This window comes from Corythoichthys intestinalis, chromosome 7, assembly GCF_030265065.1.
Source record: "Corythoichthys intestinalis isolate RoL2023-P3 chromosome 7, ASM3026506v1, whole genome shotgun sequence".
NCBI classification, from domain to species: domain Eukaryota; kingdom Metazoa; phylum Chordata; class Actinopteri; order Syngnathiformes; family Syngnathidae; genus Corythoichthys; species Corythoichthys intestinalis.
The window spans coordinates 58,867,950-58,895,901 of NC_080401.1; the positions used below are offsets into that span (position 1 = coordinate 58,867,950).

Below are 27,952 nucleotides of genomic sequence, written 5' to 3' on the forward strand. Positions count from 1 at the left end.
CGCCGTTTATTGGCATAAGCTTCTCCTTCACAACAAACATAAGTATCGTTTAGTGAAAGAACAACAAAAATAATATTCCTATCTCTCTCCAAAAAAAAAAAACAAATATGTTGACAAAAAGAAAAGCACTTCAGTCTATAGTAATGAGGCCCTATTCTGACACACAGTTAAACAACAATGCAAAATTAACTGGCATTCCATATCAAAATAGCTCTGCAAAATACACGTAAAACTTTTCACTCTATTTTTATTATTGTTATTATTATATTAACTCTACTTTTGATTGAAAATTTTACAAATTTTATTAAAACGAAAACATGAAGAGGGGTTTTAATATAAAATTACTATAACTTGTAACTATAACATTTATCGTTTAAGAACTACAAGTCTTTCTATCCATGGATCACTTTAACAGAAAGAATGTTAATAATGCCATTTGTGGATTTATTGTTACAATAAACAAATACAGTACTGATGTACAGTATGTTGTATGTATATATCCGTCGTGTGTCTTATCTTTCCATTCCAACAATAATTTACATAAAATTATGGCATATTTTAGAGATGGTTTGAATTGCGATTAATTACGATTAATTAATTTTTAAGATGTAATTAACTCGATTAAAAATTTTAATCGTTTGACAGCCCTACTAAATACTTATTTGCCCCACTGTATATCAAAATTGTTCAGACCAATTGGACACTCAGATTTCCATTTTCCATGTTAAGCAGCTGAATAGGACAGGTTAAAAAAGAATTAAAATGGCTTCCATTGACAACAATAGACATTTGATTCTTTTAAACTGGGAGAGCCATTGACGGTGGTAGACGTCCAATTCTTTCGACTGTGAGTAAGCGAATGAACGTTACTATCAAGAGTACTACAAAATCAAATTTACCCCATGATATCAAATCTTTGTTGATCTATAGTAGTGCAAAAAACAAATAAGTATTGATATTTTTTTTTTTTACTAGGAATGAAAACACATCAACAAACACATCACCACACACGCACAGTGCTTGGGGGAGCAACATTGCAACAAATAGAAGAAGACTTAATCCTATTAGAGTGGGAAAGTGCACCCCCCTTCACCCGTTTCGCAGCCCCCTCTCACTAATCAAAGAACCCCTGCTGCTAGCTACTAGCGAAGATTAGCACGTAGCACCCCAACAAGTCAACGATGATTGCAAACACTTACACTTGTACTCAGTTCTCAATGTCAACTTGAACACGTGTACAGCAGCAAGAACAATAAATGAGCGTTTAGGGTGTTAAGCTAGGATTGCGTCTTCACTCTTTTCCTGGTTCTCCGCCAATCACAAGCCACTTCTTTCTTACTCGGTAGTGTTTTCAATGACCTCTGGAATTTGGCGGGGGGAACAAAGCCCCCAACACCAGTTGCACCCAAACATGATTGTCCAAAAAAAGTCCAAAATCGGACAGGAAGTCATCCATTTTGGTTTGTATTTTAAATGAATTCCCAGAATTTGGATTTGATGGTGAATAGTTCAAAAATGCAGCCCGAGAAGCCCGTTTCACTTAGGAGAAAAATACTTGTTGGGCGTGTTCATCACAACTAGACACAAAAAAAAGTCTCTTGCACCCATGCCTGAAACTGAACGGGAAGTCGGCCATTTTGGTTTGTACCCAACATTTTTAGTGATTTCCCGGACTTTGGATTTGATGGTGAATCTTTCAAAAATGCAGCCCTCGAACCCCGTTTCACTTAGGAGCATAATATTTGGTGGGCATGTTTGGCACACCAAGATGCACAAAAAAGCCTCTTGGACCCATACCTGAATTTGAACAGGAAGTCGGCCAGTTTCGTTTGTAGCCAAAATTTTGGGAGACTATCCCAGACTTTGAATTGATGGTGAACCTTAAAAAAAAAAAAGTAGCCCCAGAGGCCCGTTTCAATCAAGACCGTAACATTTGGTGGGCGAGTTCATTATGACTAGACACAAAAAAAAGTCTCTTGGACCAATGCCTGAATTTGAACAGGAAGTCGACCATTTTGGTTTGTAGCCAACATTTTGAGAGAATTCCCAGACTTTGGATTTGATGGGAAACCTTCCAATAAATTCAGCCCCGGGGACCTGTTCAACTTAGGACCATAAAAATTGGTGGGCATGTTTGCCACAACAAGACGCACAAAAAAGTCTCTTGGACCAATACCTGAATTCAAACAGGAAGTCGACCATTTTGGTTAGTAGCCAAAATTTTAATTGAATTCCCAGACTTTAGATTTGATGGGGAATCTTCCCAAAAAAATTCAGCCCCGGGGTCCTATTTAACTTCGGCCTATAAAATTTGGTGGGCATGTTTGGCACAATAAGATGCACAAAAAAGTCTCTTGTACCCATGACTGAAACCAAACAGCAAGTCTGCCATTTTGGTTTGAAGCCAGCATTTCAAGTGAATTCCAGGACTTTGGATTTGATGGGGAACCTTCCAATAAATTCAGCCCCGGGGACCTGTTCAACTTAGGACCATAAAATTTGGTGGGCATGTTTGCCACAACAAGACGCACAAAAAAGTCTCTTGGACCAATACCTGAATTCAAACAGGAAGTCGACCATTTTGGTTAGTAGCCAAAATTTTAATTGAATTCCCAGATTTTAGATTTGATGGGGAATCTTCCCAAAAAAATTCAGCCCCGGGGTCCCATTTAACTTCGGCCTATAAAATTTGGTGGGCATGTTTGGCACAATAAGACCCACAAAAAAGTCTCTTGTACCCATGTCTGAAACCGAACAGGAAGTCTGCCATTTTGGTTTGAAGCCAGCATTTCAAGTGAATTCCAGGACTTCGGATTTGATGGTGAACCTTCAAAAAAATGTAGCCCCAGAGGCCCGTTTCAATCAGGATTATAATATTTGGTGGGCGAGTTCATCACAACTAGACACAAAAAAAAGTCTCTAGGACCAATGCCTGAATTTGAACAGGAAGTCGGCCATTTTGGTTTGTAGCCAACATTCTGAGAGATTTCCCAGACTTTGGATTTGATGGGGAACTTTCCAATAAATTCAGCCCCGGGGACCTGTTCAACTTAGGACCATAAAATTTGGGGGGCATGTTTGTCACAACAAGACGCACCAAAAAGTCTCTTGGAACCATATCTGAAACCGAACAGGAAGTCTGCCATTTTGGTTTGAAGCCAACATTTCAAGTGAATTCAGGGACTTTGGATTTGATGGGGAACCTTCCAAAAAAATTCAGCCCCATGGACCTGTTCAACTTAGGACCATAAAATTTGGGGGGCATGTTTGTCACAACAAGACGCACCAAAAAGTCTCTTGGAACCATATCTGAAACCGAACAGGAAGTCTGCCATTTTGGTTTGAAGCCAACATTTCAAGTGAATTCAGGGACTTTGGATTTGATGGGGAACCTTCCAAAAAAATTCAGCCCCGTGGACCGGTTTAACTTAGGACCAAAATATTTAGTTGGCATGTTTGTCACAACAAGACCCACCAAAAAGTTTCTTGGACCCATACATGAAACTGAACAGAAAGTCGGCCATTTTGCTCTGAAGCCAACAAATTTTAGAGGATTCCAAAGCTTGTACTTTGACATGTTTGGCATTTACAGTAATGGTTGATTATTAACTGCCACCCAGGTATGTAAATAGCATTCATAGGGTATGTGCTAGCCCCGTTATTAAAATTTAATTGAAAAACACAATTGACGGCAATAGACGTCCAATCTATTTTGCCTAGGAGGGGCGAATGTTCATTCTGCCATCGACTAATCATGTTTCAGAGCAACTGACAGTAATAAAAGTCCAATTCATTTAAACTGGGAGGGGCCTGTTCTTACAGATTGGACGTCTATCACCGTCACTTTTCTCTAAGTGAGCCTATAGACAGCTGCTTTGTGACATCATACAAGAAAGGACATGATTTTTTTTCTTTTCGGCATGAACCCAATGAACGGAAGCAGAAGGGCGCCGCACTGACGGGAGGAGACACCTCCATCCAGTTGCAGGACGAGGGTGAGGCCACCAAAACTTGACACGTATGTCCAAATGTCCACATCGGACCACTTAGGAATGATTTATTGCGCGATAAAATGTAATAGCAGACTAGAAAAAAAACTGATTTTTGGAAGGAAAATGCTGGATGTCGTCCTTCTGAATGATGAGAAATGACTGAATTGTAATATTTTTCCTATTAAAAAATGAGGATTTATGGAGAAAAATGGGATTGAGTTCCTGCATCCATCACGGTGAGGATGAGGAGGAGGCTGGAGAATCCTCCTCATCCTCTCCTCATCCTTCACGGATGCTCCGTTAGCATCCTCCGTTAGCGTTAGCCGCATTCCACTGACGATATATTCGCTCCGACAGGTGCACGCCGGTGACCGCAGTGGATTTGGCCGGACGACAGCAGCCTTCCGCCCGCCGACAGTCGGCGGAGAACCCGCGCCGAGAAAGGCGCACCTGCCGCGGGCTTTCCGGCCGGCCGGCGACAACGCTGGCCCGAGCCGAACGAACGAACGAACGAGCGAGCGCGGTGGAAGTCCTACCGAGGCGGAGGCGGAGGCGGCGGCGCCCGTTACGCTAACGGACCAAAAGGTTCGGTTTGGTTCGGTTCGGACTCACCTCTCGGCCATTTTCGCTTGTTAAAATCTCGTCGGAGAAAAGCCCATTGAGATTCGCTCCATGGTGCCCGAAAACGCAGTCGCCTCGCCGCAGTCCAACGAGCCCCCACTCGGGCCAGACGAGAGTCAAGCTAGCGCTAGCCGGCTAACGAACTTCCTGTTGAGACTGTCACAATAAAACCGAGTTGCGCTTGAAGGGAAATCCATCGTTTTTTGTGTCTTTTTACTATGGAGTGTCAAGGATAAACAAAGAAAAACAAATACGACTACGAGAATAAAGTTAATATTGCAAAATTAATAGATAATGTTACATTATGACAATAATGTCGTATGTTGTAATATCACGAGAAAGTGTAGTATTACAAAAATAAAGTCTTAACGAGTTTAAAATGGTCATACGACATAACATTAAGAAAAAAAAAATGTTACGCAATTCACGTAATATTACGAGATGAAAAGTTGTCATTGATTAATATCTTAATACTACAAAATTTTAAGTAATATTACGATTTTAAAAAAGTAATGTTACGTAATATTACCTGACTAAAGTCGTAATAACAACGGGAAAAAGTTGTAACGTTACACAATCATATGTAATATTACTAGAAGAAGAGTTGTCATCAGATTAGTCATAATATGAAATTTTATGTAATATGACGAGAAAAAAACGTAATGTTACGTAATATTACATGATTAAAGTCGTAATAATAACGTGAAAAAAGTAGCAATATTACGAGATGAAAGTTGTAATAATAAAGTTGTAATATTACGCAATCGTATGTAATATTACTAGAAGAAGAGTTGTCATCAGATTAGTCATAATATAAAATTTTAAGTAATATTACGAGAAAAAAAGTTGTAAAGTTACGTAATATGACATGATTAAAGTCGTAATAATAACGTGTAAAAAAGTTGTAATATTACGAGATTAAAGTTGTAATATGACATAATGTTACGGGAAAAAAGTTGTAATGTTACGCAATTTTACGTAATATTACAGGAAGAAAAGTTGTCATCAGATTAAAGTCATAATACTCCGAACTTTTAAGTAATATTACGAGGGGAAAAAAAGTTGCAATGTTATGTAATATTACATCATTAAAGTCGTAATAACAACAGAAAAAAAGTCATATTACGAGATTAGTTGCAATACGACATATTACACGGAAAAAGTCGTAATGTGACGCAATTTTACATAATATTGCGAGAAGTTGACATCTAATTAATGTCATGATACTACAAAATTTTAAGTAATATTACAATTTTAAAAAAGTTGTAATGTTACGGAATATTACCTGATTAAAGTCGTAATAATAATAGGAAAAAGTAATATTACGCAATCGTATGTAATATTACTAGAAGAGTTGTCATCAGATTAGTCACAATACTCTGAAATTTTAAGTAATATTACGAGAAAAACGTAATGTTACGTAATATTACATGATTAAAGTCGTAGTAATAATAACGTGAAAAAAGTCGCAATATTACGAGATTAAAGTTGTAATACGATATAATGTTACGGGGAAAAAGTCGTAATGTTCTGCAATTTTATGTAATATTACAAGAAGAGCTGACATCAGATAAGTCATAAAACTCCGAAATTTTAAGTAGTATTACGAGGAAAAAAAAGTTGCAATGTTATGTAATATTACATAATTAAAGTCGTACTAACAACAGGAAAAAAAAGTCATAATATTACAAGATGAGTTGCAATACAATATATTACGAAGAAAAAGTCGTAATGTTACGCAATTTTACATAATATTGCGAGAAGTTATCATCTAATTAATGTCATGATACTACAAAATTTTAAGTAATATTACGATTTTAAAAAAGTTGTAATGTTACGTAATATTACCTGATTATAGTCGTAATAATAACGGGAAAAAGTTGTAATATTACGCAATCGTATGTAATATTACTAGAACAAGAGTTGTCATTAGATTAGTCATAATCTAAAATTTTAAGTAATATTACGAGAAAAAAAGTTGTAATGTTACGTAATATTATATGATTAAAGTCATAATAATAACTTGAAAAAAAGTCGTAATATTACGAGATTAAAGTTGTAATATGACAATGTTACGGGAAAAAAGTTGTAATGTTCTGCAATTTTATGTAATATTACGAGAAGAAGAGTTGACATCAGATAAGTCATAATACTCCAAAATTTTAAGTAATATTACGAGGAAAAAAAGTTGCAATGTTATGTAATATTACATGATTAAAGTCATAATAACAACAGAAAAATGTCATATTACGAGATAAGTTGCAATACGACACATTACGGGGAAAAAGTCAGAATGTTACACAATTTTACATAATATTGCGAGAAGTTGTCATCTAATTAATTTCATGATTCTACAAAATTTTAAGTAATATTACAATTTTAAAAAAGTTGTAATGTTACGTAATATTACCTGATTAAAGTCATAATAATGTGAAAAAACGTAATATTACGAGATAAAAGTTGCAATACGACTTAATATTACAAGGAAAAAGTCGTGATGCTACACAATTTTACGTAATATTACGAGGAGAAAAGTTGAAATCAGATTAAAGTCGTGATACTCCGAAATTTTAATTAATATTAGGAGGGAAAAAAAGTTGCAATGTTATGTAATATTACATGATTAAAATCGTAATAACAACAGGAAAAAAAACAGTAATATTACGAGATTAAAGTTGCAATACAACATAATGTTACGAGGAAAAAGTCGTAATGTTACGCAATTTTACTTAATATTACGAGAAGAAGAGTTGTCATCCGATTAATGTCATGATGCAACGCAATTTTAAGTAATATTACGACAAAAAAAAGTTGTAATGTTACGTAATATCACATGATTAAAGTCGTAATAATAACTGGAAAAAAGTCCTAATATTACGAGATTAAAGTCATAATACTACATAACTACTAAATATTATTAGGAAAAAGTCATAATACTACGAAACCTGATGGAATATTATGAGGAAAAAGTTGCAACATTATGTAATGTTAAGTAATTTTATGTAATTTTTAGAGAATAAAGTCGTAATATTACGAAAAAGAAAGTTGCAATACTATGAGATAAAGTACGTGTACTAGCACGTGTGACGTTACGTAATAGTAGTAAAAACAAAATTTCATGTTTTGTAATTTTACATAATACTACGAGAAAAAGTAAAGTTTTTACATAGATTTCTCTATCAGTTGAGGGTACACGGGGCTCGGGCCGATCCATAGAGACCTATTTTCAAAAACTTAAATTGAAATATTTTCAAAACCAAAGCTGCTAGCGTCCTAAAACCAAAACAGACACTTGGACCTGGACACCGGTGTGTTGGCTGGGTATTGCCTGCTCCGGCAGGGGACACTGCCCTGCCCTGCGCTTGGTGGGCCGTTGGGGGTCCCGTGGTGTGCCATGCCGGTCGGGGGGGACTGTGGCCCGTGGGCCGGGTGGGGGCAAATGGGGGTGGGGGTCAGCATGGGGTTGGTGGTGCATCCCCCCTTCCCAGAAGGCCGGTTGATGGGTGCGCGGGTGAACCGGGGGACCACCCTGGATCACTGGGGGGTGACGATGGCCCCTTTGCTGGGCTGCGAGAGGAGGGATGGGCTGTGCTGGCTCCCCCATCATCATGTTCATAGATGTTGTTCAATGTAAATTAAAAAAAAAAAAAAAAAACATTTAAATTTTTTTTTTTTTTAAATCTTTTGACATAGCTTTTGATTATGAATTAAATTTCCCTGTTCTATTTCTTTAATGTATTTTTTAAAAGGATTTTCTAATTTTTAATTATGTTTTTCCCTTTAATTTTCTTTATTATTATTGTTATTTTCGTGAATATTGTTCAATGTAAATTCAAAAATATTCAAAATAAAACTTTTTTAAATCTTTTGATTTTGATACTTTTTTTAAATTTAGTTTTTCTGTCCAATTTCTTTTATGTATTTTTTTTTTTTTTTTCAAATTTTTTGTTCTATTTTTCCATTTTATTTTTTAAATTATTATTATTGTTGTTGTCATGGATTTTGTTCAATGTAAATTCAGGTGTCAGTTAAAAAAAACTGCAGAATGTCTTTTGACTTGTTGTGTACTGCTGCGCCCTCTTGTGGTTACTTCCTAAACCTCCACTTGGAAGATGACCGTGGACAGTCAAAGAACCACAAAAGGTCGGACTCAAAAAGAACGAAAAATCTTTCTTGGAGTACAAAAAAAAGGTTACAGTACTAAAACGTTCTTACAAAATTGCCGTGACCCGGATTCGAACCGGGGTTGCTGCGGCCACAACGCAGAGTACTAACCACTATACGATCACGGCGTGCTATCCGAGTGGATGTCCTGACATCCTGCAGAAGCCTTTAAATATCTTGCAACACGAACACGTAAAAATAAGTTTAAACTGACTATTTCAATGACGTTTAAACTATGAAGACTTCCGTGAATTAATGATTAATCATCTTAACAAATTGTGCACTAGCTTGTCAGTCGATGCTGTAAATTAAGTTTGATTCAAAAACCAACATTTTTAACGGCGACAGACGGACAGACGAACCTGACTTGCTTTAAAAATGCACTTGTTTTTATTAAGCATACATACCTTTGTCAAATAACCACTTATGACACTCAAACTAAGGAACTACATTAACTATCTTCCTACAATTCAATCGGCTAGGACGTTTTTATATATTACCTCATTGGGTGCCATTGACGGTGACAGACGTCCAATCCATTTGGACTAGGAAGGGGTGGTTTGTATTAGTAACAGGTCTTAAATTGGCAATTTTCTCAATGGAGTTTAGTCAGGCTCACCGTGTGTTACTTTAAACTCATAGGATGCCATTGACGGCTATAGACGTCCAATCCATTTGAGGGTTGACCAGGCATGAAACATGATAAGCCATCCCAGTTCCAACAGGTTGAAAAATAAAATAAAATGACATGAAGAAAATGATGCTTTTTTTGTTTGTTTGTTTTAAATAAAAATGAAAGTCAACCTCCATAAAAATATTAACAGATAAAAAATGTGCGTTTGTTTGCTTTATATATTTTTAAAAAAAGATAACTTTGGAAACAAACAAAAAAATTTTCATATTTGAATTTTCTAATGTTGCCAGACCAAATATTTTGGACGTCCTTCGCCGTCAATGGCAACCATTTAGTTATTTATGACAAAAACATTGAAGCCGATTGAATAGTAGCAAGGTTGTTAATAAGTTTCCAGAATTTCAGTGTTGTAAACGTTAATAAGACAAAGTTATTCGAGGTCAATGTAAAAACAGAACATTTTTAAAGCAACTCTGGCAGCGTGACAGGGACGTCTGTTGCCGCCAGTGGCGGTAAATTAGCTAAATTCTGGCGTTTAAAATTAGACAATTCCACTCACTGTTGTTCCTCCTAAACAGAATCCACAACAACTTTTATCGCTTTGTTATTTAGGACCCAAAAAAGCGTGGAAATGTTTTCCTTTCTGTTACAAGGCGGAAGTAGGAAACATCGCCCGAAATATTCCGAAGCTTTCCGAAAAGCACACTCGTGGTTTCTTCCGATTGGCCGAGCGCTCGACCAATGAGCGCGGGCCACAGGTGCCCGGCACGCTGTCTGTTGCTCGGCGGCCTTTATCAGCTCCGCTACCGCTCCGGCTGGAGCGTCTTCATCCTCAACTCAAGGCCGACTCAAGTGATGCCTCTCCCGGCCGCTGTCCTCGCACTTCTCGCCGTGCTCGCCTGGAGCGTCGGCGGCACGGTCTACTTCAAGGAGCAGTTTCTGGATGGAGGTGGCGTATGGAACTTTTATCATTTTTAAACGCAATATTTTATGATTTAGGATTTTTGAATTTCATATTTTCGTAACAATTATAGGAATGTGACTTTTTTTTTTTGTTATTTAACTCATTGACAATGATGTATAATGTCGACTAAGTTATCTTTGTTACATTTTTTTGTTCATCTCTAATTTTTTTGAGAAACTTATAACTTATTTGATCGGGAAAAAAATTTTTTTTTTGTTTAATCATTTCCTCGCTTGACGTCTGCAAAATATCATCCCGGGAGCCTCCGGGCGCCAGGTTTGACACTCCCGGGAATCTATAAAAAAGATTAAATCAGTTAGGTTTCTACTCCAAAACAAGTTCAATTAACTCACTGTCTGCTGCTGACGGCGAGGGACGTCTAATCCATTTTGACCGGGAGGGGTGAGTTCATTCGCTCCTTCAAGTGCTTGTACTTGTACTACAAATAGGTGTACTTGTTCTACAAATATGTGTACTTGCAGTCCAAGTATTATTACTTGTGCATTTACTACAAACGTGCACTTCCACTGCAAGTGTGTGTACTTGTGTTGTACTTGTACTACAAACACCTGTACTTGCGTGTACTTTTAGTACAAGTACATGTACTTGAAGTATGTGTACTTGTAGTATGTGTACTTGTAGTTAAAGTGTGTGTATTTGTAGTACAAGAAAGGGTACTTGCGTGTACTTGTAGTAATAGTAGTACTACAAGTGTGTGTACCTTTACTACAAGTAGGTGTACGTCTTCTACAAATATGTGTATTCGTAGTAGTACTACAAGTGAGTGTACCATGAACGTGTACTTGTACTGCAAGTACATGTATTTGTACTGTACATGTACTACAATCACCTGTACTTGCATGTACTCTACAAGTCAGTGTACTTGTGTATATTTGCTCTACAAGTGTGAGTACTTGTACTACAAGTGCATGTACTTATACTTCATACAGTGGGGAGAACAAGTATTTGATACACTGCCAATGGGTTTTCCCATTGTCAGTGTATCAAATACTTGTTCTCCCCACTGTATATGTGTACTTGTACTTTATATATGTGTACTTGTAGTACTACAAGTGCGTGTACTTGTACTACAAGTAGGTGTACATGGTCTACAAATAATTATATGTGTACTTGTACTACAAGTAGTATGTGTCCTTTTAGTATGTGTACTTGTAGTAAAAGTAGGTGTACTTGTTCTACGAAAATGTGTACTTGTATTACAAGTAGGACTACAAGTGTGTGTACTTGTACTACAAATATGTGTACTTGTGCGTGTACTACAAACATGTACTTGTTCTGCAAGTACGTGTAGTTGTAGTATACTTGTACTACAAACACCTGTACTTCCATGTTCTTGTTCTACAAGTTCGTGTACTTGTTCTACATACAGTATGTGTACTTGTACTTTAAATATGCGTACTTTTAGTACAAGTATGTGTACTTGTGTGTACTTGTAGTATGTGTACTTGTAGTAAAAGTAGGTGTACTTGTTCTATAAATATGTGGGCTTGTAGTACAAGTAGTACTACTTGTGCCTGTACTACAAACGTGTACTTGCACTGCAAGTACATGTACTTGTAGTGTACTTGTACTACAAACACCTGAACTTGCATGTATTTGTACTACAAGTGTGTGTACTTGTACTTCAAATATGTGTACTTGTAGTACGTGTACTTGTGTGTGCTTGTACTACATGTGGGTGTACTTGTGTGTATTTGTTCTACCAGTGCGTGTTCCTGGACTACAAATATGTGTACTTGTACTCCAAATATGTGTACTTGTTGTACAAGTACATGTACTTGCATGTGCTTGTCCTACAAGCACCTGTAGTACAGGTAGTACTACTTGTATGTGTACTTTTAACACACGCACTTTTACCACAAGCATCTTTACCTGTACTACAAGTACGTGTATTTGTGTGCACTAGGACTACAAACACGTGTAGTTGCGTATACTTGCACTCCGATTAGTATACTTATGTGTACTAGTACCACAAGTATGTGTTTACCAGTTCTCTATGTACGTGTATTTGCACCACAAGTATGTGTACTAATATGTACTAGTAGTACAACAAGTATGTGTACTTGCGTGTACTAGTAACACAATGGTCACACACTGTTTAGGCCTCCATAAACACATTTAAGAAAAAAAAAACTTCATAGAATTTAACTCATGGGCTGTCATTGACAGTGGTGGACATCCTAGTTATTTTAAACTGGGAGGGTTGGCAGCAATTATTCGCCGTGCCGTGGATTTCCCGCTGTGACATTACAAGCCGGTTAAGCAAGGTCGCTAAGAGTTTTGCTTTTTTTTTTTCCAGATGCTTGGAAGAGCAGGTGGGTGGAGTCCGAGCACAAGAAGGATTACGGCCAATGGGAGCTCAGCGCCGGAAAGTTCTTCGGGGACGCCGAACTGGATAAAGGTGAGTCAAACCAAAACTAGATCAACTCCAAAATGTGCATTGGTTGATACGGCAAAATTTTTTCAATGTTAGCAAAATCTGGAAGTGCTTTTTTTTTTTTTTTTTGCTCAAATATGATTTACAGAGTAAATAAATCTAGACAAAATATTTGAAAAAAAAAAAATTATGGGGGGATTTTCTTCCAAGTAAAATTCCATTTATTACATTATTATAATTTTTTAAAAGATTATTTTATGAAAACATTTATTTAATCATGGGAGTAAATGGCAAATGAACGTTCATTTATTCTGCCATCCCTCCCACTTCACTTTCCTGTGTTGGTTTGCGTACTTGTAGTACAATTACAAGCACGGCCGGCCCAGCCTATACGCAGATTATGCAGCTGTTTAGGGCCCCTGACCACTAGGGGGGCCCCAATCCGGCAATTGTTTAATTTATATTCTATTTAGTTTACTACAGTTTGCTTTATTTGACTTTTGATACTTGATTACAAGCTTAAAAGAATAAAAGTTCTTCCTTAACTTCTTTCTTTCCTCTTTTAGAAAAAGGTTTGGCGCTATCTACTCTAAGTACTGACAATCATTTGGGGTGAGAAGTTTGAAGTATGCAGTGCAACAAAATCTGATTAATATACAAAATATGGACGTATAGGTTGGATTGCATGTATGGGTTTCATAGTACACTGTGACGAAATGGTGGGCCAAAAATATGGGCCCCTTTGCATTATTTTGCTTAGGGCCCCAAAATGGCCTGGGCCGGCCCTGATTACAAGCAAGTACACATACTTGTAGTACTAGTAGTGGGCACTAGTACATGCGAGTACACATTCTTGTGGCGCTACTACACGCGAGTACACGTACGTGTGGTGCGAGTACACACGAGTATACGTACTTGTGGTGCTAGTAAACACTAGTATACGTACTTGTGGTGCTAGTAAACGCTAGTATATGTACTTGTGGTGCCAGTACACGTGAGTACACGTACTGGTGGTACTGCTACACGTGAGTACATACTTGTGGTGCTAGTACACGGGAGTACAGAAACCTATGGTGCTAGTACACACAAGTACACGTACTTGTGGTGCTAGTAAACGCTAGTATATACATACTTGTGGTGCTAGTAAACGCTAGTATACGTACTTGTGGTGCTAGTACACACGAGTACACAAATTCATGGTGCTAGTACACGCGAGTACACAAACTTATGGTGCTAGTACACGCGAGTACATGTATTTGTGGTGCTAGTACACACAAGTACATGTACTTGTGGTGCTAGTAAACGCTAGTAAACGCTATTATACGTACTTGTGGTGCTAGTAATGCTAGTATACGTACTTGTGGTGCTAGTACACACGAGTACACGTACTTGTGGTGCTAGTAAACGCTAGTATACGTAATTGTGGTCCTAGTACACGCGAGTGCACGTACTTGTGGTACTAGTACACGTTCTTGTGGAGCTAGTACACGCTAATCCATGTACCGGTGGTGCAAGTACACGCGAGCACACATACTTGTAGTGCAAGTCTACGTACTTGTAGTAAAAGTACACGCGAGCGCATGTACTTGTAGTGCAAGTACACACGAGCACATACTTGTAGTTCAAGTACACGCGAGTAAACATACTTGTAGTGCAAGTACATGTACTTGTAGCACTACTGCATGTACTTGTGGTACAAGTACACGCATGGACACATACATGTTGTGCAAATACATGTAATTGTAGTACAAGTACATATACTTGTACTAGTACACGCAAGTACATATACTTATAGTCCAAGTGTTTGTACTTGCAGTACAAGTACACAACGTATATGCCTTTCCTTGTCTAATTTCTGCAACCTTAGTTTATGAATCTCACAGAGCTCTGGCAACTGGAACAGAACTAAGAACTTATCTCATAATTGGCTGATTGGTGTGGAGGGCGGGACATCCGTTGTAAACTAAGAATCAAAACAATGACTAAAACGGGCTGATTGTTGACTTTTAAAATGAGAAAATCTCAACTTCACCATTGAGAACCGTGTTAGAAATATATCCAAGAAACATCTTTAATGTTTATTGAAATACTGTATTTCATAAGTAATTGAAGTGCAAATCTTACATATGGCTCCTTTTTTGCGCATACAGGCTTGCAGACCAGCCAGGATCTACGTTTCTACGCCCTGTCGGCGCGTTTCCCGTCGTTCAGCAACGAGGGCAAAGTTCTGGTGCTCCAGTTTAGCGTCAAGCACCAGCAGGACCTGGACTGTGGAGGAGGTTACGTCAAGATCTTCCCGGAGAAGATGGACCAAAAGAGCATGAACGGAGAGTCGCCCTTCTACATCATGTTCGGTCAGCAGAAAACTCTGATCTCTTTTTTATTTATTTTATTTTTCTTACCACTTTCGGCGGAGGTCTGACTTGTGACTTTTGACTTTTTTTTGGAGGTCCCGACATGTGCGGTAACAGCAACAAGAAGGTTCACGTCATCCTCAACTACAAAGGACGAGAACATCTCATCAAAAAAGACATCAAATGCAAGGTTAAAACAACAAAAATTTGGTTCTAATTTTTCATGCAAAATAACTTTTTTTTTCATTTATCTGGAAAAAAAATGAATGATAAACTTATATAGATAAAATATTGCAGATTTCTAAAAATTCGCAATTTTTTCAACTATTTTTTTCTCTTATTGTTTGTTTTTTTCTCTGAAAAAAAACATACTTGTAGAACAAGTATACACAAGTACACGTACTTGTAGCACAAGTACACACAAGCAAACGTACCTGTAGTACAAGTACATGCAAGTACACATACTTGAAGTACCAAAGCACAAACACATGCAAGTACACATACTTTAAGTACAACGACAAAAAAGTACACGTACTTGTAGCATAAGTCCACGCAAGTACACGTACCTCTGGCACAAGTACACGCAAGTACACATACCTGTAGTACAAGCACGCACAGGTACACACAAGTACAAGTACCCGCAAGTACACGTACTCGTAGTACAAGTACATGCAAGTATACATACTTGTAATACAAGTACACGTACTTGTAATACAAGTATGTGCAAGTACACGTATTTGTGGTTCAAGTACATGTACTTGGAGTACAAGTAGAGGCAAGTACATGTATTTGTAGTTCAAGTGCACGTACTTGTAGACCACGCAAGTACACATACCGGTAGTGCAAGCACGCGCAAGTACACAGAAGTAGAAGTACACGCAAGTACATGTACATGTGGTGCAAGTCCATGCAAGTACACGTACTTGTAGTACAAGAAAGTACACATACTTGTAGTACAAGCAAGTACATGTACTTGTAGTAAAAGTACAAGCAGGTACACAGAAGTAGAAGTACACGCATGTACATGTACTTGTGGTGCAAGTCCATGCAAGTACACGTACTTATACACTTACTTGTAGTAAATGTACACACAAGTACACGTACTTGTAATACAAGTACGCGTACTTGTACTACAAGTGCACACAAGTACACACAAGTACATATACTTGTACAAGTATGTAGAGGTAGTACAGGTACTTGTAGTACTAGTACACACAAGTACATGTACTTGGAGTACAAGTAGAGGCAAGTACACATATGAGTAGTTCAAGTGCACGTACTTGTAGTACAAGTACACGCAAATACACATACTTGTACTCCAAGTACTTTACTATGAGTACACGTACTTGTAGTACGCGCAAGTACACGTACCTGTAGTAAAAGTACGCACAAGTACACGCACTTGTGGTGCAGGTACGCGCAACTACAAGTCAAGTACTTGTAGACTACAAGTACACACACTTGTACTAAAAGTAATCATATTTGTAGTACAAGTAGACGCAGGTACACGCACTTGTAGTACATGTCGTTGTAGCACAAGTACACGTATTTGTAGTACTTGTAGTTGTACTACAAGAACATTCAAGTACATGTAGTGCAAGTAACAGGCTGAAAAAAATCTTTTTCAGAGAAATAAGAAAATCTGGAAAAAAAAATTGTTTTGAAACTTATAAACAATACATACAATATATATAATATAAACAATAAATCAATCAATCAATCATTTAATCAACTTTTCCTCTCAAAAATGACTTCTCAAACCGAAAAGAACATTTTTTTTTCTCTCAAAATCCCCAACTTTTGTCATCATCAAGTCCAATCTTTACATTTGGTCAAAAACTGAAAAAAATACAGCAGCCTGATGCCGATATCATTTTTTGAAGGACGACGTTCTGAGCCACCTGTACACGCTAGTGCTCCGCTCGGACCAAACGTACGAGGTGAAGATCGACAACGAGCGGGTGGCGGAAGGTTCGCTGGAGGACGACTGGGACCTTCTGCCTCCCAGGACTGTCCCGGACCCGCTGGCGAGCAAACCGGCCGACTGGGACGACCGTCCTACATTGGACGACCCCGATGACACCAAACCTGAGGTAGCGCAGAACAGCTTGCGTAGTCACACGTCTCAAAGTCATGTAATTAGTCGTGCTTTCAAAATAAAAGGACTTCACGTACAGTGGGGCAAATAAGTATTTAGTCAACCACTAATTGTGCAAGTTCTCCCCCACTTGAAAATATTAGAGGCCTGTAATTGTCAACATGGGTAAACCTCAACCATGAGAGACAGAATGCGGAGAAAAAAAAAAAAAGAAAATCACAATGTTTGATTTTTAAAGAATTTATTTGCAAATTATGGTGGAAAATAAGTATTTGGTCAATACCAAAAAAGTTCTTTGTTGGCAATAACGGAGACCAAACTTTTTCTGTAACTCTTCACAAGCTTTTCACACACTGTTGCTGGTATTTTGGCCCATTCCTCCAAGCAGATCTCCTCTAGAGCAATGATGTTTTGGGGCTGTCGTTGGGCAACGCGGACTTTCAACTCCCTCCACAGATTTTCCATGGGGTTGAGATCTGGAGACCGGCTAGGCCACTCCAGGACCTTGAAATGCTTCTTACGAAGCCACTCCTTCGTTGCCCTGGCTGTGTGTTTGGGATCATTGTCATGCTGAAAGACCCAGCCACGTCTCATCTTCAATGCCCTTGCTGCTGATTTTCACTCAAAATCTCTCAATACATGGCCCCATTCATTCTTTCCTTTACACAGATCAGTCGTCCTGGTCCCTTTGCAGAAAAACAGCCCCAAAACATGATGTTTCCACCCCCATGCTTCACAGTGGGTATGGTGTTCTTCGGATGCAATTCAGTATTCTTTCTCCTCCAAACACAAGAACCTGTGTTTCTACCAAAAAGTTCTATTTTGGTTTCATCTGACCATAACACATTCTCCCAGTCCTCTTCCGGATCATCCAAATGCTCTGCATACGGGCCCGGACGTGTACTGGCATCAGCAGGGGGACACGTCTAGCAGTGCAGGATTTGAGTCCCTGGCAGCGCATTGTGTTACTGATAGTAGCCTTTGTTAATGTGGTCCTAGCTCTCTGTAGGTCATTCATTAGGTCCCCCTGTGTGGTTCTGGGATTTTTGCTCACCGTTCTTGTTATCATTTTGATGCCACGGGGTGAGATCTTGCATGGAGCCCCAGATCGAGGGAGATTATCAGTGGTCTTGTATGTCTTCCATTTCCTAATAATTGCTCCCACAGTTGATTTCTTTACACCAAGCGTTTTACCTATTGCAGATTCAGTCTTCCCAGCCTGGGGCAGGTCTACAATTTTGTCTCTGGTGTCCTTCGACAGCTCTTTGGTCATGGCCATAGTGGAGTTTGGAGTGTGACTGACTGAGGTTGTGGACAGGTGTCTTTTATACCGATAATGAGTTAAAACAGGTGCCATTAATACAGGTAATGAGTGGAACCTCATTAGACCTTGTTAGAAGAAGTTAGACCTCTTTTTTTTTTTTTTTTTGTAAACTTTGTTTATTGAACCAATATAGCACAAGCAAATGAGGTAACAACATTTGAGCATTCTTTTTTTTTCATACTTAAACTAAATTTAAAAAAAAAAAAAAAAAAAAAAAAACTCACCCAATACCCACGGCACATATCCTCAAAAAGCAATGTATTGTTAATATAGTTGTTTCCCTTTAAAGAGGGAAAAGAGCACAGACCAAGAAACAGAAAAAAAACACATATATATAGATATATATACACCTTTATATTGGCATAATTTTCCAGGCATAGTTCAAGAATCCACACAGAGATGGCAATTTGTGCTTCTGACATATGCAAAAAACGGGTTCCAAGCGTTCTCAAAGGACGCAACTGATCCACATAGCGTCAGTCTTATCCTTTCCAATTTGAGAAAAAAAAACATCTCCTTGAAGTTAGACCTCTTTGACAGCCAGAAATCTTGCTTGTTTGTAGGTGACCAATAACTTATTTTCCACTGTAATTTGGAAATAAATTCTTTAAAAATCAAACAATGTGATTTTCTGTTTTTTTTTCTCTCCAAGTTCTGTCTCTCATGGTTGAGGTTTACCCATGTTGACAATTACAGGCCTCTCTAATCTTTTCAAGTTGGAGAACTTGCAAAATTGGTGGTTGACTAAATACTTATTTGCCCCACTGTATGAAGACGGTGCCAATCGACCCTATGCAAGTTTGTCCCTGGTAGTGGTGCAATCCATTTGAAGCAGGAGGGTGGCAGTAATTTTGTGCTCGGTTAATTTCTGAAGGTCATTACCTGTTCATCTTCGGTCACTTCTGGGGGCATTACAAGGTCACTTCCTGATGATTTTTAGATATTTCAACCTCCTGTTGATAATGGCTCACTTCCTATTTATTTTGGGGCATCTCTGGGTCACACTCTGTAGATTTAGATTTACTTCCTGTTGATTCTGGGTCACTTCCTGTTGATAATGGGGAATTTGCGGTTCAATTCCTGTTGATTTGGGGTGACTTGCTATTGACAGCCCTTAGTCAAATCAGATTGTCACTGGCAGTGAATGAATTAAGATGATGATTGAATGAATGGTGAAGAAACAGAATCAGGAAAGAAACTACAAAAATGGCTCCCTCCATTATGTATGGAAAGATTTTGCTGCCCTATTTTTCTCTGCAAAGCGTTTTGAAGGAACTCATTTTAGTTAAGTGAAGCAGGCAGTTGTAAAGTGGCGCAGCAAGAAGAACCAGCAGCCCGGAAACCAGTTCAACTGCTTTTGAGTCTTGGATAAATGGTCGTATTTCCTGCTAGCTTACTACGTGGGATGTTACTTACTAGCATTTCAACTTCTATTTTTGTCTTTGTTCCAATTCCAAATCTTAAATCCAAAGGCGTACGCAAGATTTTTTCGTTTATCCCACGAGGACATTGTAACTAATTATTCTACCTAGTTTAAATTCCTATTGAATAATATATATATATATATACACACCTCTAGAAGTTATAATAATTGTACATTTGAAATAAAATGCAAACAGCATTTAATTATTTTTCAGATTTTCCCCCTTATTTTATAAACCTTTTTTTCTTTTACAGTTTTTTTTAATAGTTTCCTTTTTTTGTAATTTGATAAATAACTCATTTCCTCTTATATTTTTTTTAAATATATTTTTTAAATTATTTAAAAAACATGTTTTTAATTTTATTATTCTGTATATTATTTTAGTTTTATATTTATTTTTTTATTTATTCATAATTATTTTATTAAGTTTCAGGGATTTTTTTTAAATTATGATTTTAATAATTATTTATTTATATTTTGTCACGTCATTATTGTTTTTAGTTTTTTTATAAACTAATCATAAAAATAATAATAATTACAAAATGGAAGAAATCAAATCATACACAATTTAAAAAAAAAATAATAATAAAACCCATTTTTTATAAAGAAAATATTTTTTTGAAAACCTTCATAAAAATTAATGAATAAAAATTAATAAAAAAATCACAAAAATCTAAGCGTACAAAATAAAACCAAAACATGAAGTAGGTCAGAAATCACAAAAATCTAGGCATACCAAAGAAATGGAAAAAAAAGAAAAGAACAAAAAACAATATGTTAAAAAAAATTATATATATATATATATATATATATATATATATATATATATATATATATATATAATATATATATATATATTAAAAAGAGATTTTTGTGATTTTTTAGCATATAAAATAGGGGGAAAATCACACAAATCTAAACATACAATTTTTTTTTAAAAAGCATATAAAATAGAAAAAGAAATTATAAAAATATAAGCAAACAAAAATGAAAAGAAAAAAATATTTAAAAAAAGAGCATACAAAATAAAAGGAATTTTTTTATTTTAAAAAAGCATATAAAATAGGGGGAAAAGTACAAAAATCAAAACATACAAAAAAATGAAAAAATAGCATCTAAAATAGGGGAAAAATCACAAAACAATAAGCATTCAAAAAAATGAAAAAAGAAAAAGAAAAAAGAGAGAGAGAGAGAAAAAAATCAAATCAATTAAAAAATCAAAGCATACAAAATAAAATGATTTTTTAATTTTTAAAAAACATAAAATGGGGGAAAATCAAAAAAATCAAAACATACAAGAAATGAAAAAAAAAAACGCATATAAAATGGAAAAAGAAATCACAAAAATATAAGCAAACAAAAATGAAAGAAAAAAATATTTAATAAAAAGAGTACATCAATTAAGAAAAAAAAATCTAAGCATACAAAATAAAATGATTTTTTGAATTCAGAAAAGTATATAAAATAGGGGAAATTCACAAAAATCTAAGCATCCCAAAAAATTAAAAGAAAAAATATTATAAAATGAGATTTTTGTGATTTTCTTCTTATTTTATAATCTATTATAAGCCATAGACTTCACTATCAGTGAATATATATAATACATAGCAAAGTCTGTTTCTAGGCTTACAAAAAAATGAATTAAAAAATCCAATTCAAAACTTGTCGGATAAAAATTTGGTATTTTAAAATTGGAATTAACTATAAAAATTAATGAAAAACGAAATCATCAAAAAATGAAAAAAACCTTTCCCGCTTTTGCGCAGGACTGGGATCAGCCGGAAAACATCCCGGACCCCTACCACCGCAAGCCCCGCGAATGGGACGTCACCATCGACGGCGTGTGGGCGCCTCGCTCCATCCCTAATCCGGATTACAAGGGCGAGTGGACGCCCAGGCAGTTGGACAACCCCAACTACAAAGGCCCCTGGGTCCACCCCGAGATCCCCAACCCGGACTACCATCCCGACGACCAAATGTACAAATTCGACGACATCGGCGCGTTGGGATTAGAGCTTTGGCAGGTGAGTGCCCGCCTCCCGACGAGAGAGGATGTTCAAAATGCGCTCTAAATGAGGCATCGCCCCCTTCAGGTCAAATCCGGAAGCATTTTTGACAACTTCTTCATCGGTGACGACGAGAAGGAAGCCGAAGAGTTTGCCCGCCAAACTTGGGGACTCACGCAGGTAACAAGTTATACTGCCGTTGACGGATATAAACGTCCAATCATTTTGACACTTCCTGCTCATTTTGGGTCATTTCCTGTTAGTTTTGGGACAGTACTGGGTCACTTCCTGTTGATTTCAGGTGACTCCCTGTAGATTTAACACATATCTGTTTGACTTTTTGTTCATTTTGGGTTTGAGTCAGTACTAGGTCACTACAATATCAACAGGAAGTGACCTGGTACTGACCCAAAACCCAACAGGAAGTGACCCCTTATCAAAATGCCGTCACCAAATGAACCCAAAATCAATAGGAAATGAACAAAATCGACAGGAAATGATAAAAAACGAACACAAACCCATGCAAAAATGTCTCAATATCAACAGGAAGTGACCTAGTACTAGCCCAAACCCAACAGGAAGTGACCCCATATCGAAATGTTGTCACCAAATGAACCCAAAATCAATAGGAAATGAACAAAAATCGACAGGAAATGACCAAAAATGAACACAAACTTATGCAAAAATGTCTCAATATAAACAGGAAGTGACCTAGTACTGACCCAAACTCAACAGGAAGTGACCCCTTATCAAAATGTCGTCACCAAATGAACCCAAAATCAATAGGAAGTGAACAAAGTGAACAAAAATCAACAGGAAATGACCAAAAATGACCACTAACTCATGCAAAAATGTCCCAATATCAACAGGAAGTGACCTATAACTGACCCAAACCCAACAGGAAGTGACCCCATATCAAAATGTCGTCACCAAATGAACCCAAAATCAATAGCAAGTGAATAAAAATTGTCAGGAAAAGACCAAAAATGAACACAAACTCATGCAAAAATGCAACAGGAAGTGACCTAGTACTGACCCAAACCCAATAGGAAGTGACCCCATATCAACAGGAAGTGACCCAAGATGAACACAGTGACCCAAAATAACTACAAAGTCAAGCAAAAATGTCACAATATCAACAGGAAGTGACCTAGTACTGACCCAAACCCGACAGGAAATGACACGATATCAATAGGAAATGATCCAAAATGAACACAAAGTTAAACAAAAATGTTTCAAAACCAACAGGAAGTGACATTGTGTCTCCCCGAAATGAACAGGAAGTGACCCGGATATACCCAGAAATCAATAGCAAGTGGTCCAAAATTGAAAATCAATAGGAAGTAACCATAAATCAACAGGAAGTGACCCAAAATGAACACAAAATCAAGCAAAAATTTCTCAATATCAACATGAAGTGACCTAGTACTGACCCAAACCCTACAGGAAGTGACCCCATATCAAGAGGAAGTGACCCGAAATGAACACAGTGACCCAAAATAACTACAAAGTCAAGCAAATATGTCACAATATCAACAGGAAGTGACCTAGTACTGACCCAAACCCGACAGGAAATGACACGATATCAATAGGAAATGATCCAAAATGAACACAAAGTTAAACAAAAATGTTTCAAAACCAACAGGAAGTGACATTGTGTCTCCCCAAAATGAACAGGAAGTGACCCGGATATACCCAGAAATCAATAGCAAGTGGCCCAAAATTGAAAATCAATAGGAATTAACCACAAATCAACAGGAAGTGACCCAAAATGAACACAAAGTTGAGCAAAAATTTCTCAATATCAACAGGAAGTAACCTATTACTGACCCAAACTCAACAGGAAGTGACCCAAAATGAACACAGTGATCCAAAATAACCACAAAGTCAGGTAACATTTCAATATCAATAGGAAGTGACCTAGTACTGACCACAACTCAACAGGAAGTGACCCAATATCAACAAGAAAAATTACTTTGTGCTCATTTTTGGTCACTTCCTGTTGATATGGGGTCATTTCCTGTTGAGTTTGGGTCAATACTGGGTTGATTTTGTGGGCAATTGTAGTTCACTTCCTGTCCAATTTTGGGTCACTTGCATTTGATTTCGGTGTAAATACAAGTACAGTAACTTCCTGTTGATTTTGGGTCATTTCCTGTTGATATCGGGTCACTTCCTGTTGGGTTTGGGTCAGTGCTAGGTTACTTCCTGTTGATATTGTGACATTTTTGCTTGACTTTGTAGTTTTTTGGGTCACTGTGTTCATTTTGGGTCACTTCCTGTTTCTATTGGGTCACTTCCTGTTGGGTTTGGGTCAGCACTAGGTCACTTCCTTTTGGTTTTGAAACATTTTTTGTCTGACTTTTTGTTCATTTTGGGTATTTTCCTGTTGGTATCGGGTAACTTTCTGACGATATCGAGTCACTTCTTGTTGAGTTTGGGTCAGTACTAGGTCCCTTCCTGTTGATATTGTGACATTTTTTCTTGACTCTGTTGTTATTTTGGGTCACTGTGTTCATTTTAGGCCACTTCCTGTTTATATTGGGTCAAATCCTGTTGGGTTTGGGTCAGTACTAGGTCACTTCCTGTTGATATTGTGTCAATACTGGGTCACGTCCTGTTAATTTCAAGTCACTTCCTGTTGATGTTTGTACATTTCTGGGTCACTTCCTGTTGATTTCAGGTCACTTGCTGTTGGTTTTTTTAATTTTGGGCCACTTGCTATTGATTTCTGGGTATATCCGGGTCACTTCCTGTTCATTTTGGGGAGACACAGTGTCACTTCCTCTTGGTTTTGAAACATTTTTGTTTGACTTTGTGTTCATTTTGGGGTCATTTCCTGTTGATATCGGGTCACTACCTATTGAGTTTGGGTCAGTACTAGGTCACTTCCTGTTGATATTGTGACATTTTTGCCTGACTTTGTTGTTATTTTGGGTCACTGTGTTCATTTTGGGTCACTTCCTGTTGATTTTGCGTCACTTCCTATTGATATGGGGTCACTTCCTGTTGAGCTTGGGTCAGTACTAGGTTACTTCCTGTTGATATTGAGACATATTTGCCTGACTTTGTGTTCATTTTGGGTCACTTCCTGTTGATTTAGGGTCACTTCCTGTTTATCTTGGGTCAATACTGAGTCACTTCCTGTTGATTGTCATTTTTGGGCCACTTGCTATTGATTTCTGGGTATATCCAGGTAATTTCCTGTTAATTTTGGGTAGACACTAGGTCACGTCCTGTGATTTGCCGCATTTTTTTATGACTTTGTGTTCATTTTGGGTCACTTCCTGTTGATATCGGGTCACTTCCTGTTGAGTTTGGTTCAGTACTAGGTCACTTCCTGTTAATATTGTGACATTTTTGCTTGTCTTTGTAGTTATTTTGGGTCACTGTGTTCATTTTGGGTCACTTCCTGTTCATTTTGGGTCACTTCCTACTGCTTTTGGGTCAATACTGGGTCACTCCCTGATGATTTCAGGTGATTTGCTGTTGATTTGGGGGAATTTTTGGGTCACTTCCTGTTGATTTTCAATTTTGGGCCCCTGTTGAGTTTGGGTCAGTACTAGGTCACTTCCTGTTGGTTTTGAGACATTTTTATTTGACTTTGTGTTCATTTTGGTCATTTTCTGTTGGTTTTTGGTCACTTCCTGTTCATTTTGGGGCATTTTTAGGTCATTTCCGGTTTGTTTTGGGACAGTACTAGGTCACTTCCTGTTGAGTTTGAGACACTTTTGCTTGACTTTGTGTTCATGTCGGGTCATTTCCTGTCGATTTTCGTTCCCTTCCTATTGATTTTGGGTCAATACTAAGTCACTTCCTGTTGATGTTGAGGGCAGTTCTGGTTGACTTTTTGTCCAATTTTGGGTCACTTGCGATTGATTTCGGTGTATATCTGCGTCACTTCCTTTTGATTTTGGGTCACTTCCTATTGATTTTGGGTCAATATTGGGTTACTTCCTGTTGATTTCAGGTGACTTGCTATGGATTTTGGGGTATTTCCAGGTCACTTCCTGATTTTGGGTCAGCACTGGGTCACTTCCTGTTGGTTTAGCTGAATTTCTCGTCACTTCCTGTTAATTTCAGGTGACTTCTTGTTGATTTTGGGACATTTCTAGGTCACTTCCGGTTGATTTTAAGTTAGTACCAGGTCACTTCTTGTTGATTGAGACATTTTTGTTTAACTGTTCATTTTATGTCACTTCTTGTTGATTTTGTGTCAACACTGGGTCACTTCCTGTTGATTGTTCGGCATTTTCTTGACACTTCCTATTAATTGTCAGTGCCCTGTCAATTTTGTAGCATTTTTGTTTGATTTTCTGTCAATTTGGGGATTTTTGTACATTTCTGTTTGACTTTGTTGATTTTGGGTCACTACTTGTCTACTTTGGGGCATTACTGGCCACTTCCTGTTAACTTTTGGGCATTATTGGTCACTTCCCGTTTGTTTTGAGTGACCCCCTTTTGATTTTGAGGCCTACCTGGGTCCGTTTCTGACTCTTATGTGCCTTTTGCTCTGTGCAGGCTGGCGAGAAGAAGATGAAGGAGGAGCAAGACGAGCTGGACAGGGAGAAATGGGCGGAACAGATGGTGAAGGACCGCCAAGATATTTTTAACGACAACGACGATGACAAAGATGGCGACAAGCGTGACGACGAAGAGAAGAAACCACAGACCTTTAAAAAAACGGAACTGTAGTCACTGCCACTCTCCCAGTCAAAACGGATTGGACGTCTTTCGCCATCCGTGGCAGCCAGCTTTAATTTTTTCTTTCAGTTTGTGTTTGTATGACTGGAATGTTCTTTTTTTTTTCAAATTTTTGGTTGATTTTTGATAAATTGATATTGTATTTGTATGTTATGTATTTGATAAATACATGCTCAAATGTTGACAAACATAAATATCAAAGCACTGAAGTAAAAATTAATGATACATTTAGTTATCCGATAAGTTTTTGCCAAAACTGGAGTGAATACACAATAAATAACTGTTGAAATAAATACAAATTTTAAATTAGTACATGTTGAAATACAGGCATAAAAGCTGAAATAACTAAATAAAAACTGAAATGAAGAAAGAAAATATGTAAATAAATGCCGGGCTAAATAAATCTAAAAATTTAAGAAAGTACTGAAAAAAAATAGTAAAAGCAATTTCTGGGTGCGATGGTTGATATATTGGGTCACTTCGTGTTGATTTGGAAGCATTTCAGGGTAACTTCCTGTTGATTTGGAAGTATTTCAGGGTAACTTCCTGTTGATATCAGTCACTTCCTGTTGATATCAGGTCACTTCCTATTGATTTGGGGGTATTTCGGGGTCACTTCCTGTTGTTAGCTGATCAATTCCTATCAATTTAAGGCATTTTGGGTCACTTCCTGTTAAAATCTGGCAACTTCCTGTTGATTTGGGGGCATTTCAGGGTCACTTCCTGTTGATATCAGGTTGTTTCCTTTTGTTTTGGGGGCATTTTATGGTCTTTTATTGATATCGGGTCACTTCCTATTGCTATCAGGTCAATTTAAATCGATTTGTGGCATTTTCAGTCACTTCCTGTTGATTTGGAAGCAGTTCAGGGTCACTTCGTGTTGATATCAGGTCACTTCCTGTTGCTATCAGGTCAATTTCAATCGATTTGTGGCATTTTGAGTCACTTCTTGTTGATTTGGAAGCATTTCAGGGTGACTTCCTGTTGATATCCGGTCACTTCCTGTTTAAATGGAAGCATTTTAGGTTCACTTCCTTCTCATATCTGTTCACTTCCTGTTGAAACCAGGTCAATTTCTATTCATCTGGGGGGCATTTCGGTGTCACTTCCTGTTGATATCAGGTCAATTCCTATTGATTTGAGGGCATTTGGGGTCACTTCCTGTTGAGATTGTCACTTCCTGTTGATTAGTGGCATTTAGGGGTAACTTTCTGTTGAAACAAAATAAGATTTTCACGTTCATTCATCATCCTTACAACAGTTAAAATGA

At 37.5% G+C, this 27,952-nt stretch overlaps 2 protein-coding genes and 1 non-coding gene across 3 annotated transcripts in view; 1 reads left to right on the forward strand and 2 right to left on the reverse strand.

Annotated features, from left to right (window-relative positions):
• arhgap39 (Rho GTPase activating protein 39) overlaps window positions 1–4,727 on the reverse strand; it is a 64,731-nt gene extending 60,004 nt beyond the window's left edge. The window contains exon 1 of the mRNA XM_057841047.1: window positions 4,605–4,727. Coding sequence (XP_057697030.1) covers window positions 4,605–4,615 — 11 coding nt within the window. The 5' untranslated portion in view covers window positions 4,616–4,727. The remainder of the gene's footprint in view (window positions 1–4,604) is intronic.
• Window positions 4,728–8,833: 4,106 nt separating this feature from the next.
• Window positions 8,834–8,905, reverse strand: trnah-gug (transfer RNA histidin (anticodon GUG)). The gene has a single exon. It is a non-coding gene; the product is annotated as a tRNA-His (tRNA).
• A 1,331-nt stretch (window positions 8,906–10,236) lies between these two features.
• On the forward strand, window positions 10,237–26,907 carry LOC130919008 (calreticulin-like). The gene is made up of 8 exons (XM_057841360.1): window positions 10,237–10,360; window positions 12,696–12,797; window positions 14,924–15,127; window positions 15,223–15,317; window positions 17,011–17,220; window positions 21,739–21,996; window positions 22,066–22,158; window positions 26,500–26,907. The coding sequence occupies exons 1-8, from the start codon at window positions 10,267–10,269 to the stop codon at window positions 26,671–26,673; spliced, it is 1,230 nt and encodes a 409-aa protein (XP_057697343.1). The 5' UTR covers window positions 10,237–10,266; the 3' UTR covers window positions 26,674–26,907.
• Window positions 26,908–27,952: the final 1,045 nt, after the last annotated feature.

Excerpts from the sequence above, each read along its gene's own strand:
- LOC130919008 (XM_057841360.1), top strand. The coding sequence starts at position 10,267 with ATGCCTCTCCCGGCCGCTGTCCTCGCACTTCTCGCCGTGCTCGCCTGG. Across the intron at positions 17,221-21,738 it reads CCGATGACACCAAACCTGAG|GACTGGGATCAGCCGGAAAA; the intron begins GTAGCGCAGAAC and ends GCTTTTGCGCAG. Across the intron at positions 22,159-26,499 it reads AAACTTGGGGACTCACGCAG|GCTGGCGAGAAGAAGATGAA; the intron begins GTAACAAGTTAT and ends TGCTCTGTGCAG.